At 36.4% G+C, this 15,718-nt stretch overlaps 1 protein-coding gene across 2 annotated transcripts in view; it reads left to right on the forward strand.

The window, feature by feature from the left end:
• Positions 1–10,224: 10,224 nt before the first annotated feature.
• LOC106883806 (uncharacterized) overlaps positions 10,225–15,718 on the forward strand; it is a 74,299-nt gene continuing 68,805 nt past the window's right edge. Inside the window, exon 1 of one of the 2 annotated variants that reach the window (XM_052973263.2) lies at positions 10,225–10,979. In XM_052973263.2, coding sequence (XP_052829223.1) covers positions 10,946–10,979 — 34 coding nt within the window. In that variant the 5' untranslated portion in view covers positions 10,225–10,945. The remainder of the gene's footprint in view (positions 10,980–15,718) is intronic. The other variant, XM_052973264.2, reaches the window with a different exon arrangement.

A 15,718-nucleotide genomic window follows, 5' to 3' on the forward strand; every position in this document is an offset into this window, starting at 1 on the left:
TATCTCTGTAGCAGACTTCCCAAGTGTAATGCAAAATTTCACGTTGGCTCTTTGTTCCAACTTCCTGTACAGGACAAACTCACAGACTACAGCGTACACGTGATCACAAAATCACAAATTTCACAACTTGCAAAGTAAGAACAGTGACGTCACTCGACACTCCTCCTCATGGAGATCACTGCAATTTCTCACTGCGCACGCAATCGTGTGCTGCTAACTGTTGGCGCGTTACAGAATTAGTCTGGGAACTTTTGATATCACTGCGTATATATGTATGTGTGTGTGTGCGTGTGTGTGTACATATATATATATATATATATATATATATATATATATATCGTCATCGTCATCATTGTCACCACCAACGACGCATCGTCGTTATCAACAGCGGGAGCTGACTGTCCATAAATTCAATAAGAATCGTATTATTCTCTGGCTAGTCAATCCACTTTACCTTCCTCTCCTTGGTGTCTAAGTTAGAAGCCATATATGTATATATATATATATATATATATATATATATATATATATATATATATATATATATATATATATATATATATATATATATATATATATATATATATATATATATATATATATATATATATATATATACATATATATATATATATATATATATATGATTTATGTAGGTACCTACATCACTCTTCCATTATTCTTCAACGTGGTGGTTGTTAATAACAACGTCAGTCCATCAACAATATCGGTAGCAACAGCAGCAAAACAATGGCTATCGTTTAAAAATTGCGAGTTTTTGTGAAAGTAGGTATTCGTTTCATTGAAAAGAGATAATTACCTTTTTTTATGATTATCAGGTAATTTTCCAAACTTTTATTGACTGGCGAGTCGTCTGAAAATGTGCGTGCGTGCGCGAGCGCATTTGTGTGTGTGTGTGTGTGCGTGTGTGTGTGTGTGTGTGTGTGTGTGGCTGACGGTGGCTATGTATATCAGTGATATAGGTCTCTGCTGATGAGCCTCTGTGTATGTACAATATAATTCAGTAAAACTCCCACCCAGTATTGAGTACTTTTCTCCAGTTCATCACCATTAACATTAATGTGTGTGTGTGCGTGAGTGCGTGCGTGCGTGCATATGTGTGTGTGTGTGTGCGTGCGTGCGTGCATATGTGTGTGTGTGTGTGTGTGTGTGTGTGTGTGTGTGTGTGTGTGTGTGTGTGTGAAGGAGATAGGCACAGTGGAGAAAGAAACCATAAGGCGTAGAAACAAAATCAAGATAAACTAGACATAAAAAAGACAAGTGTCACTGATTATCAGCTGTTGGTCTGTAGGTTATGGTGGTTTCATCACCTTGGGAAATATAGCGACATGAACCGAAATAGGAAGAGAGAGTTAACTTAGATAACAATCACTCGAATAGCAAAACAACTAGAATACAAAATTTATACTCGAGCCATATTTCAGTGATACAAGACAATTCCAAGGTTCTAATTAAGTCATTTTTATGGTAAGAATTTTCTACCACTATGTGGTAATGTCAGAGCATCAAAAGTAAACATTGCAATCAAAATACACGTAAAAAGCCAAATGCAGGAACAATCAGAGACAATCTTAGTTTATTCAAATAAGTTCAGATAAGCAAGACCAAATTTTATCGTGATTATTTTTCTACAAACGATACTTGACAAACAAGATGTTTAGTAATAGCTACGAAGATTGTAATAAAAGTAGACTCCTTCAATGAGAATGGTAGCCATATTGTAAATAATGGCAACGACAGGTTGAAGTTGGTGAGGCTGACAAGTATATTAATGACCACCAACAGTAATAACAATAAAACAGTTGCAATAAGAGTAACAAAATCAATAATATAAACAATAGTTACAACGTGATGGTAGATACAAAACAAGGCTTGAAAAAACCAAAGCTTTCATTTCTTAGTCAGTTGTATTCAGCCAGACAAAGACGTGGGCCGTGTATACAGGCAACACGGTTGCATATAAAAAGAATATTTCTTTATATTTAATCGGAGGAAGTTACAGAGCGGCTCAAAGACCAAGAGTATTCTTTTCTACTCTGGGCACAAGGTCCGAAATTTTGGGGTAGGGGGTCAGTCGATTAGATCGATTCTAGGACGCAACTGGTACTTAATTTATCGACGCCGAAAGGATGAAACGCAAAGTCGACCTCGGTGGAATTTGAACTCAGGACGTAAGGACAGATGAAATACCGCTAAGCATTTTGCCCAGTGTGCTAACGTTTCTGCCAGCTCGCCGCCTTGAAGGCCAAGAGTATTAAACGCACAAGTGAAGTTCCATAGGCTTTTTCAGAGAAAGGAGACAGCACAGAGCAATGGAGGTGGCCTATACAACGAAGAGAGAAAGTGTAATTTATTTTTCTGTTCAATGACGAAATTAGAGTCAATGAAGGAGCCTCTGTGAATTCATTCCTCCAAGTAGAAATAGCAGGTAAATTTATCATAACGGAAGGATAAGTTAGGTAAGGAAGTCATAGATATAAAAAAAAAAGACTGGAAATCTCATATCACAGTATGAGTAAGCAGAGTATAGACTGAGTATGGCAGTCTATACTCAGGCAACTCTGAGTATAGTAAAGTATGAGTCTAGTATGAGGGATAATAAAAATACGAAGTAAAAAATGGAAAGTAAATACAATCGTAAAAGTGAAAGAAAAAGAAGACGTAATGCAATTACACTGTCATAAAAAACATAGAATGTGTATAAACTATCTTAGAACAAGATATATTAATATGTGTTAGTGTGTGTGTGCGTGTGCGTGCCTGTGTGTATGTATGTATGTGTGTGTGTATGTATGTTCCCAAATGCTTTCGCCTCTCCGAACTTCTCTTTTTTTAACGTTATACACTATAACAGCCATCTAGTTTTCATGCATATTATTCATCCGTGAGTACATCTTTAGTTTTTCAGTAACTGTAACAAATTTTCATCGTTCTGATCCAGTCATGCCCATCATTGTTTTTCTGGATTTCCAATGGTGTGTTTTGAGGTATATTTGACTACAGTTTCTCAACGATCAAGGGACTAAAAGCGAATCATCATGCAAGTGCTGGCGATGCTTGTACTGGATACTCTAGAGATTCCCCTATCAATCTCACCAAGGCGAATTTACTTTTCGTCCTTTTCAGGTACATAAAATATGTGCCAGTTATGTAGTCCAGTCGATATGATTGCCTTCAATGAGCCTTTTCGAAAATGTTTCACTGTATACCTATATTATTAGTAAGATTAATCGTTAGCGCGCCAGACAAAATGCTTAGCGGTATTTTGCCCGTCGCTACGTTTGGAGTTCAAATTCCACCGAGGTTCTCTTTGCCTTTCGTCCTTTCGGGGCCGATAAAATAAATACTAGTTGAACACTGGGGCCAATGGAATCGACTCATCCCTTCCCCCCCCCAAAAAAAAATTGCTACCCTTGTGGCAAAATTTGAATCCAATATTATTAGTAAGATTAAGGCGACAAGCTGACAGAATCGTTAGCACACCGGACAAAATGCTTAGCAGCATTTTGTTCGTCTCTACGTTCTGACTTCAAATTCCGCCGAGGTTGACTTTGCGTTTCTTTCTTTCGGGATCGATAAAAATAGTACAGGCTGAGCACTCGGGTCGATGTAATCGATTTATCTCCTGCCCTGAATTGCTAGCCTTATTCCAAAATTTGAAACCGATATTATTAATAGAAATAGAGAGAAGCTATTCATGCATATTTGAAATTATGTCAATATATTTTTGAAGTATGCTTTATCTTCCCATTATCTTTGGCAATGACATCATGAGGAAATATCAAAAGTCTCCTAGAATTTAAAAAAATAAAGGGTAGGTTTACAACATTTTTATCTTAATTGCCTGGTGTACAGTAAAGATCTGGTTATCTCATCCTCTCCTCTTTCTGGAGCCTGCATGCGCTTCCGTTGTAATCTTGACAGCATTGGACGCAATCCCGCTTAAAATTGCTTAACAGGACACCTTCCTGACAATAGGTAACAAAACAATACCTCTCGACAAAATTAAGCAAGTTTCTAGTCTTAATTATTTACGTATAACTTTTTTCCATTTTGTGGAAATTTTACCTGTACTTCTAACGCAATTAGGAGAACACAATTTAGTACAGCAAAGTGTTATGATTCCGTCAGTTTTTACTGTTTCAGATGTGAATCTATTTACAACTGATGCTTTATAATATTTTAATTCCGTCACAGCATTTGCGACCTTAGCTTGCGTGATTACCCTCGCTTCAATACCTAGGTCTCATTCTTTTGGGGGAATATTTTCTTCAATTTCGAGATGGTCATTTTGCTTAATTAATATTTTCTTCACTTGATCCGTCTAAATTGATCCTTCTTTAGTCTGTAGTTCTTTGTTTCTCTTAGCTATGTTTGCATTTGTTCTAATTAACTGATATTGACTGATACAATACTCTGATATTCTTTGCTCCTCTGTTTAATGAAATTCAGTCTTATCCACAATATCATTCAAGTATTTCCATGGTGATTGAAAGTTTTGCAGGGAAGAAGAGTTTGTGGAATAAAGTAGACGAGTAATAAGACGCTAGCTGAGCTAGAATCTGCTGACGACTTGGCGATGACTATCAGGACAACTGAATGGATGCTTGATAAGAAAGGAAACGTCGGTCAAGTTACTGTTGAAAGACAGAAATTATGATAATAATTTATACTAATCCAACCAAGTGTAGAAGGAGAAATAAAAAAAAAAAGACCAAAGATAATTCTGAGATTCTCTCTTTGGATGAATATATTTTTTTTAAAAAGCAATGTATATGTTGAAATTTTCATGGAAGATTAAATGTCTTCCGAGAGATAGCAAGGTAAAAGTTTATATATTCTTGACGAGAACATCATTAATTTACAGGTATTGGTTTTGGTACAACCTCTCTACATCGGATGCTAAATGACTAATTTTTGAATAGAAGGCTTTGTTTCAAATTTTATAAATCGGTTGGGACGGTCATGTTACTGATGAAAGATTGATGAAAACTTCAGAAAATTGTTGCAATGAAGATGGACATGACATAATTCGGCGAGAAGTCTTGTTGAAGATTTCCTCAAGTGAATGACAAACAATGTAAGATAAGAGGGTGATTTGAGGGAGATTTGGTTACTATTTCATACGCGTAGAGTCATTAGTTAAAACGCTTCCTCATTAAGTCCTTCAGTTGGTAACTTGATCGTGTTAACGTATGCATTAGCAGCAGTGGAACTAGAATGTTAATAGGGTATGTGCATTGGAGAGGGTGCTATTGGTGTTAGTAACGATGCAAGACATATGTTCATGGTGGTATGGTGGTGGTGGCGGCGGCGGCGGTAGTAATAGTGATGGTGATGATAGTGATAATACTTATTGTGTATGAATCATATCAATGGTGGTGATGGTGATGTTGACTGTTCGGCTGTTCAGGTCTTGTACTAGAATAGAGAGGAATGCCAGAAAGAGTGTAATATCTTATTTGTGATCAAGATGATGGTGTAATTATCTCCCACATTCTGATAACATCGGTTGACCCATTTATTAATGCCAAGTAAAAGACTTTATCACTTCACAAACTGGACTTTTCTTCTGTGAAACACTTTCCTCCTCTTCGTTTCACTTTACTTCCTCCTCTTTTTCTTCCTTTCTGTGTCATTCTCCACGACATGTTTATACGATCAACACACATACACTCACACACACATACACATACACACATACACACACACACACATACACTCACACACATATATATATACGCATATATCTATGTACACATACATGTACATATATGTGCGTGTATGTGTGAGGGCGTCTGTCTGCCTGTGTGTCTGTCTGTCTGTCTTTCTATGCATACATATTTAGTAATATATATATAGACATAGTTATATGTACCTACGTGAGCAATGAGCGCGCATACATATACATTTGTAAATTTTGAACGTGTACATATGTGTGCGTGTGTATTTGTGGTGTGGGGTGTAATAAGTGTGTATGTATGTATATATATGTATATATATATATATATGTATGTATGTATGTATATATATATATATATATATATATATATATATATATATATACATTATTACAAATAAGGGGTTTTACCAAGAACCGCAACTCCTATTTCAGGACAACCTTATTGTATGGAATACACATAGAAAGTTATATCCAATATAATAATAAAATATTATTATATTATATTGGATATAACTTTCTATGTGTATTCCATACAATAAGATTGTCCTGAAATAGGAGTTGCGGTTCAATTGGTAAAATCCCAAATTTGTAATAATATTATAAATCATACTGTTTACATTGGATTAGTAAACTGTAAAATAATAAATGTCATGATAACCTGGAATAATTATTATTCCCTAAGTTTTTAAATATATATATATATATATATATATATATATATATATATATATATATATATATATATATATATATATATATATATATATATATATATATATATATATATATATATATATATATATATATATATATATATATATATATATATATATATATATATATATATATATATATATATATATATATATATATATATATATATATATATATATATATATATATATATATATATATATATATATATATATATATATATATATATATATATATATATATATATATATATATATATTGTGAAGGCGCGTGGCTTAGTGGTTAGGGTATTCGGCTCGCGATCGTAGGGTCGCGAGTTCGACTCTCGTCGGCGCGTTGTGTCCTTGAGCAAAGACACTTTATCTCACGTAGTACCTGTATTTCAAGGGGCCAGCGTTGTCACACTCTGTGTCACGCTGAATCTCCCTGAGACGCGTGTCTGTGGAGTGCTCAGCCACTTGCACGTTAATCTCATGAGGAAGCTCTTCTGTTGATCGTATCAGCTGAGACCCTTGTCGTCGTAACAGACGGAGTGCCTCCCATCCTATATACATACATATATATATATATATATACACACATATGTTTAAAACAGTTTGATTCGGTTCCATGCGATTTAAAGCTTCATATGTTTCAAATAGAAACATGGCTTGCTCAGACAGATTAACGAATGGAGGAATACAGGACGTCTAAGATGGCTACTGGAAAATGAGATGTTATTGGTAAAGGCGAGTGACATGGTGTTGTTAGAAGTGAAATTGGCAAATTCAGCGACACCAGATACATTGAAAGAGATAAATTCTTGTTTCTGTTAAAAGCTTGCGAAACTTTAAGTCGCATGCAACCGAACCAGGAGGGTTTAAATAAATAATATACCTCCTACTAAATGACTTGAGCGCCTTTTTCTTTCGTTTGTTCACTCACTCGAATACATACATATACATATATACGAGGTGGTATCAAAAGGTTCCCGGACTAGTTATAACTTATTTACCTAAGTTTTAACATCATCTCTTTCGAAATAGTTACCATGCACAGCAATACACCGGTCCCAGCGTTCTTGCTACTTTTGGATTCCGGCCTAGAAGTCATTTTCCGTAAGCCAGTCCAGCACCTTTTGCAATTCGCTCTTGATCTCGACAACGATGTTAAAATGGCGACCTTTGAGCTGCATTTTCAGAAAGAGATGGAAGTCAACAAGTGCTAAATCTGGCGAATAGGGCGGATGCGGAAGCGAAACCATGTTGTTTTGGCGAGAAACTCGCGAAGGAGGAAAGCTCGGTGACAAGGTGTATTGTCGTCATGAACAATCCAATTCTTCGCACTTCACAGATCCGGTCGCTTTCGCCTCAAACGCTTCGAAACGTCACAGAAGAACTTTCGATTGACCGTCTGGCACTGGGGACGGATTCTCGATTCACAATACCACATTTCCGGTGGTGACCCTCGTAATAGGTCTTCCAGATCGCTCGTCGTCTTCCATGGACGTTCTTCGGTTTTTCAAGCGCCCATGCCACTCGAAATATTGCGCACGACTCATTGCCTCACCGCCGTAAATTTGCCAAAGCGTGCTAAATGTCTCTGTAGCAGACTTCCCAGGTGTGACGCAAATTTTCACGTTGGCTCTTTGTTCCAACTTCTTGTTCATGACAAAATCGCAGACTACAGCATACACGTGATCACAAAAACAGAAATTTCACAACTTGCGAAGTAAACACAACGATGTCACTCGGCACATCGCCTCGTGACGACCACTGTGCTTGCAACCGTGTGCTGCCATCTGTTGGCACGCTATAGAACTAGTCAGGTAACATTTTTGATACCACCTCGTATATAGATAGACGGATAGCTAGCTAGCTAGATAGATAGATAGATAGATAGATAGATAGATAGATAGATAGATAGATAGATAGATAGATAGATAGATAGATAGATAGATAGAAATGCATATACATTTAAATGTATACATACATATGCATACACACACACACACACACACACACACACACACACACACACACACACTGACATATGGATCGATGATCGTAAGGATATGAGTGCATACGGATTTCGATAAGAATGTTCAGGTGCGAGTATTTCATTTGTATTTCTATTTTAGCACATTTGTCTGTGTATAAATATGAGGCGGGGTGCATCCCCAGGGAATTTCATTGCATGACTAAACTGTGTGCTAGAAATCAGACGTTTGTATGACAAAACTCCTCACTGGAACACTTGTTAATGAAGCGCACTACTCCACAGATATACTACAATAACTTCTTTGACTCTAACAATAATAATTACTTAGATCTCTTGACGTCTTCCATGTGTTGATGGATGTAGTGACGACATGTTCTCCTCAGGTTTGTTCTCATATTTCCTGGTCATTTGGGTTTTCAGAAAATAAAAACACCGCTTTATTCACAAGTCGCCCATCCTTCCGCACATCTTCTACAGAAGAAAAACTTCCTGAAGTTATTGGTCATACATATGTGTGTGTATATTGGTGGGCGTATACTAGCTTGTATGCCTATGAGTGTGTGTCTGTACGTGGGTCTATCACTTTGTAACCTAATCTTTTTCCTTCTCTCTCTCTCTCTCTCTCTCTCTCTCTCTCTCTCTCTCTCTCTCTCTCTCTCTCGCTCTCTCGCTCTCTCGCACACACACATATATATTAACATATATATATGTGTGTGTGTGCGTGTGTGTGTGTGTGTGTGCGTGTGTGTGTGTGTACATATATATTATATATACACAGACGTACATATATGCATATATATATATACATACACAAACGCTCGCGTGTGTGTGTATGTGTGTGTGTGTGTGTGTGTGTGTGACAAAGAAAATTGGAAATAGAGCTCAAAACAAGTATATATATGTTTTTTTATTAATATTCGGCAAAAGTTTCTGAGTGACTCAAGGGCCGTGAGTTTCGTGCGTTGGCATTTATGACTTGATGCACACACACACACACACACACACACACACATATATATATATATTATTCTTTTATTATTTTACTTGTTTCAGTCATTTTTGACGGCGGTCATGCTGGAGCACTACGTTGAAGGGTTTAGTCGAGCAAATCGACCCCAGGACATATTTTTTTAAGCTGAGTTCTTATTCTATCAGCCTCTTTTGTGTGTATATGAATTCTTATTTTATGTGTACCTGTACGCATACTCTTTTACTCTTTTACTTGTTTCAGTCATTTGACTGCGGCCATGCTGGAGCACCGCCTTTAGTCGAGCAAATCGGCCCCAGGACTTATTCTTTGTAAGCCTAGTACCTATTCTATTGGTCTCGTTTGCCGAACCGCTAAGTTACGGGGACGTAAACACACCAGCATCGGTTGTCAAGCGATGCTGGGGGGACAAACACAGACACACACATATATATATATATACATATACATATATACGACGGTCTTCTTTCAGTTTCCGTCTACCAAATCCACTCACAAGGCTTTGGTCGGTCCGAGGCTATAGTAGAAGACACTTGCCCAAGATGCCACGCAGTGGGACTGAACCCGGAACCATGTGGTTGGTAAGCAAGCTACTTACCACACAGCCACTCCTGCGCCTATTAAATATATTTATATTGAATGTACGTAAGGTAGAGATCTGGGTGAATCATTAGCACACTGGACAAAAAAGAGAAAATGCTCAACGGCATTTCGTCCGTTTTAACGTTCCAGTTGAGTAGTGGTGTCGATGCAATCGACTTACACCTTCCCCGGAAATTGCTGGTGTTGTGCCAAAATTTGAAACCAATATCAATTGTGTGAGTATGTGCTCTTCGGTATCTGTGTGTACGTGTATTTATGTGGTGAGCTTATTACTCTTTTTATCTGATAAGTTTCATCTTATATCCGTCTCAAATGAACGGCTGAAACAATTGAAGAGGGCGTATGAAAAAAACAAGGATGACACATATTATATTCATAACCCACACTAATATTCTCTTACATTCTCACAAGATTCATAACAAGTGGATCCACATACACGTACACAAATCCTACATGCAAATTCAGACGTACATAATCAAACGACGACATTCAGGCTGACAAAGATATTTAAAAGTGACCACTCAAATACACATCATATACATATGTACAAACACACAACACACTCACATATATGTATATATATATATATTCGCTAAGACATCCGCTTTCAGGGAAAAACTGCTTCTAATAGATGTAAACTCGTAAGTGACCATTACATACATACAACGACATATACACACATACACACACACACACACACACACACATACACACACACTTACATACGTACATACATACATATATACATACATGCCCCTACTTGGAGACAAGTGATTCCGTTGTAACTGTTTAATCACTACCACTTGTAGGTTTCTCGTCAAATTTAAAGAATTGTTCAGTTCTGTATGGCCACCAATGATTTACCATTGAATTTTTGTGAACGCCACAGATAATTTTTGCATTTTTTGCCATCAAATCAGGTGTTACAGGATACCAGAAAGAAACAAGAGAGAAAAATGATTACAAAATATATTTTTTTGTTTCCCTTAGGTAAGTTACTGCTTCATAATTTTCAAATTATGTCCGTGTAGATTAGTACACGTGTGTATATTTTAGTAGAAATATGTGCGAACTAGATAAAATCATTTAAATAGAGTGACAGAAAAATTAATAGTCACGCAAATATTTATATTTCTGAAATTTATAAATGTATGTACATCCACCCATGTATAAACAATTTAATATTCTTTATGTTCCGTTTTAAATCTGTTATCTATATCGATGTGTTTGTAGATACCAGTTATATACTACGTCCTACGAACAACAATATTGGTTTCAAATTTTGCTACAAGGCCAAAGATTTCAGGGGAGAAGTAAGTCGGCTAATGCTCAACTGGTATTTATTTTAAACTCCTGGAAGGATAAAAAGCTAAAGCGACCTCGGGCACATTTAAACTCAAACCACGAACAATAATATTCAAAATGGGAGAGTATATATTTTTATACACAGAAATTCGTTCTTATTTTACAAGACTCAGTCATTGGACGGTGGCTAGGACGGGCACTGCTTTCCAAACATTAATAGCATAGAGTATTTCTGTCGGAATGTACCTGAAACACACTGCAATCTAATATGCACACGTACATATAATACACACACGCACGCACGCACGCACACACACACGCACACACACACACACACACACACACACACACACACACATACATATCTTTTATTCTTTTATTTTTTATTCGTTTCAGTCATTTGACTGCAGCCATTCTGGAGCACCGCCTTTAGTCGAACAAATCGACCCGAGGACTTTTTTTTAAAAGTCCTGCACTTATTCTATTAGTGTCGTTTGCCGAACTGCTAAGTTACGGGACTTAAAGACACCAACACCGGTTGTAAATTGGTGGTGTTAGGTCAAACACAGACACAAACACACACACACACATGTGTGTATATATATATATATATATATATATATATATACATATATATATATATAGAGAGAGAGAGAGGGGGGGAGGGTGTGTTAGTTGTATAGGGTACAATTATATTTAAGGGCACGGAAGCTGTTATGGCTGCATACTGAAAGAACACGCCGAATATGTCCTACTACTTCAAATATTCACTCCACAAATAATTACACAAGTTGAAAATGGGAAAGCAGACTGGCTAAAGGCTGGATTAATCTAGTAACTTTTCCTTCATCAGCAAAACACGCTGGGTGAAATAAATGAAAATATCCATGCATATCCTCAGAAAAATATTTACTCTCACACACCCAGTGTGTATATTCACAAATATATTTGTGAATATTTTATACTTTCATTTATTTTGCCCAGTGTGTTTTGCTGGTGAAGAAAAGGATACTAAACTAATCCAAAAATTAATCAATCGAAAACTAACTGAATTATTTTATGAATTTTCAGCCAGTCTGCTTTCCCGCTTTCGACTTGTGTAATTATTTCTGAAGTGAATATTTGAAGTGGTAGGACGTATTCAGCATGTCCTTTCAACATATAGGCATAATATCTTTCGTGCCATCAAGTATAATTGTACCTTACACAATTATGTATCTCTATAAATGTATTTAACTTAAAGGGTTTTCATAGGCTGGCCACTAATAAAACTCATTAATTTTAATGATTTCATCCTCTAATTATGTTTTATATATATATATATATATATATATATATTCTACTGGCTTCTTTCAGTGGGGGGGGGGGCATTTATTTGCATTAAGATTTATATATTTTCACATCATCAACAATCTTCACAGCTAAAGTTTATAGTAAAGTTACAGTATATTTATCTGCTTTATGCTGCCTATACATATACGATTGATCGGTAAATCCACAAGTCTTTTTATTCTCTCTCTGTTTATTTTCTCGTGTTCCTTTCTGTTGAAGAGCGTAGGCTCGAAACGTAAAAGACTTTCTCACTTCCCCGAGCGTGAAACTAACACATTTGCTTGTTGTTTATACTCTTGTCTTCGTCTTTTGTTTTTCTGTAAATTTCAACTATATATATATATATATATATATATATATATATATATATATATATATATATATATTTAATCGGTAGAAATTTACAAAAGTAAATTTAACTCAAGCGGTGCGAGTTTCGTGCAGGGTACTAATAAAGTGATAAGCTCTATGCAGGAAGTAATTAGGTAATTAACAACTACACTCATTAATCAAAACTGTAAATGTGTGAATTTATTCATTACTTCTTTTCACGCATCATATATGTATGTGAGTCAGTATGTGTTCGAGTTAGAGTAGATGTGCGTGCGTGTGCGATTGTGTGTGCGTGTGAGAGTGTGTGTGCATGTGCGTGTTTGTGTATGTGTGTGAGGGAGAAAGCAACATATATACATGAATACATATATACATATGTGTGAGAGTTGAATATACTGAACAATTTAGGGTTTGCTTTTACATATGACTATCATATCAGGCTTCTTTTAATTTGCTGAATTCTCTCGATTAGGTTCCTTATTGATATTTCGCTATGAACATGATTGCATGTATGTGTGAATGTGTGTGTGTGTGTGTGTGTGTGTGTGTGTGTGTACGTGATGTGTGCGCGTGGTGTGTGCGCGTGGTGTGTGCGCGTGGTGTGTGCGCGTGGTGTGTGCGCTTGCGCGCTCCTCTAATTAAGATTTAATTATATATTAGGTTCGTTAGTTGGCAGAATCGTTAGCTCAGCGGGCAAAATGCTTACCATTATTTCATCCATCTGGGTTCAAATTCCGCCGAGGTCGGCTTTGCTTTCATCCTTTCGGGGTCGATAAAATAAGTACCAGTTGAGCACTGGAGTCGATATAATCGATTTACCCCCTTCCCTGGAATTACTGGTCTTGTGCCAACATATGAAACCAATATTTATTTATGTATAGAGCACTTAACAGCGAAAATATTTTGTTTTTAGATGAGTTGTAGTGTCTAATATGAACTTTCTACTCTTCACGTCAAGATATTAGAATGTACATGCTGTTGATCTACAACTTATCTAGTCTGAATTTTATATTAAAACAATTAGGAATCATTAGTGAATGCTTTCCGCTCCTTTAACTTCTGAATTAATCAATCATCATTCTGTGATAGATACTGAAATTGTTATTCATTACACTTTTACACAGCTAGTGAGTGGAAACTCGCTGCGGGACGAACGGACAGCAGGTGAAATCTCCAGAGGAAGAACAACCGTCAAATAAGTTTCTCAGTCCGTTAGTTCCTGATATTCGAAGTGAGTCGGGCCTACCTAGTGATTCCCAGGTATCCTGCTGTTATTTAATTGTCACCTCTAGAGAGGATTGAACTCGAAACCTTTGGGTGGGATTATTACTTCGCCACAAAGCCCTCCGCATGGATATACACTGTTTCAATTTGGATTCCCTTCCTGTTGCAATTTACCATTTTATAAATTTAGAGACAGCTGTGAAATGTTAAGCTTCTTCAATGACAAGTATCCTGCACCAGTCATGCCGGGCATAACTTCAGAAGTGTGCCACTCCACCCGACTTTTTCCCTCGTGATTTTCTGAAAAAAGAGTGTTTTTTAATGAAATTTATTAAAATACCTTTTAGATGATGTAGATTTCGATCATATTGGGATAGTTTGAAAAAAAAAACACGATTTTGTTTTCTCATTCGTTTTCATAATGTAGATTATGTTGAAAAAAATTACTTTTGAGAACTATTCCACTCTTTCCCTTCTGGAATAAGTGGAAAGAATATTTTTTACTGAAGTGAAATTTTGCAGAGATGCTATCGAAATAAGTTAGTTAATAATCTAAGTTATAGTTCTGCTCTTGTGTAAAATACATACTCAGTCTCTTCATTTGGTTTGTCAAAAACGTAATAGCACACGTTCTATGGTCATACACAGGTAAAGCTAATATTTTTGCAGAAAGTATAAGCATCACAACTGCTAAAACTTTATTGACAGAATCATTAGAGCATACGACAAAACGCCTTGCAGTATTTAGTTGCGATAATTTGGGTTCTGAGTTCAAATATCTCCGAGGTCGTATTTGTCTTTCATCTTTTCGGGGTTATAAAAAAAAAAGAGTTAATTAAATATTGGATCGAAATATGTGGTTCCGATAAAGGTCGCAGATCTGTGAACGTGGAAGTGGAATGATCTTACTTGGCGCTAGAGATCTCATTCACTGCACCAGTATGTGTGTGTGTGTGTGTGTGTGTGTGTGTGTGTGTGTGTGTGTGTGTGTGTGCATGTGTGTGTAGATAAGTTAATTATGATTTTATTCAACCTATTCCCTTCTCAGATTCACACACTTATTGCAACGCTCTTTTAGTTTTTCTAAGACCTGTAAAAGAACTCAGAAGGTTGGGCCTTTCGCGACAGCCTTAAAGCCAGGAACTTTTCAGCACCCTTTCGTGTGTGTGTGTGTGTGTGTGTGTGTGTGTGGATGAATGGATGGATGTACACACGCACACACGCATGCATACATACATACATACATACATACATACATACATACATAGGCTTAAACAAATTGGCAATAGGAAGAAGATAATAAGGAATATTTGCTGATACACAAAAAATAGATTTTGTAAACTGCGGTTCGTATAAGTCTACAGAACTTGTAATTTTTATGAGAGGGAGAGAGGGGGGAGGCATAAAAACTCTGTAGGCATTTTGATCATCGTTTTGGAGTCTTATTTTTCGCATCAACTTTCAGTTTTTAGTGATTCATATTGTCACCTCCTCCTCTCTTTTCACAACTTTCTGTTACTTCAGTCTCTGTCTTG

The sequence above is a fragment of the Octopus bimaculoides genome, chromosome 15 (genome assembly GCF_046866305.1).
Source record: "Octopus bimaculoides isolate indiv1 chromosome 15, ASM4686630v1, whole genome shotgun sequence".
In the NCBI taxonomy this organism is placed as follows: domain Eukaryota; kingdom Metazoa; phylum Mollusca; class Cephalopoda; order Octopoda; family Octopodidae; genus Octopus; species Octopus bimaculoides.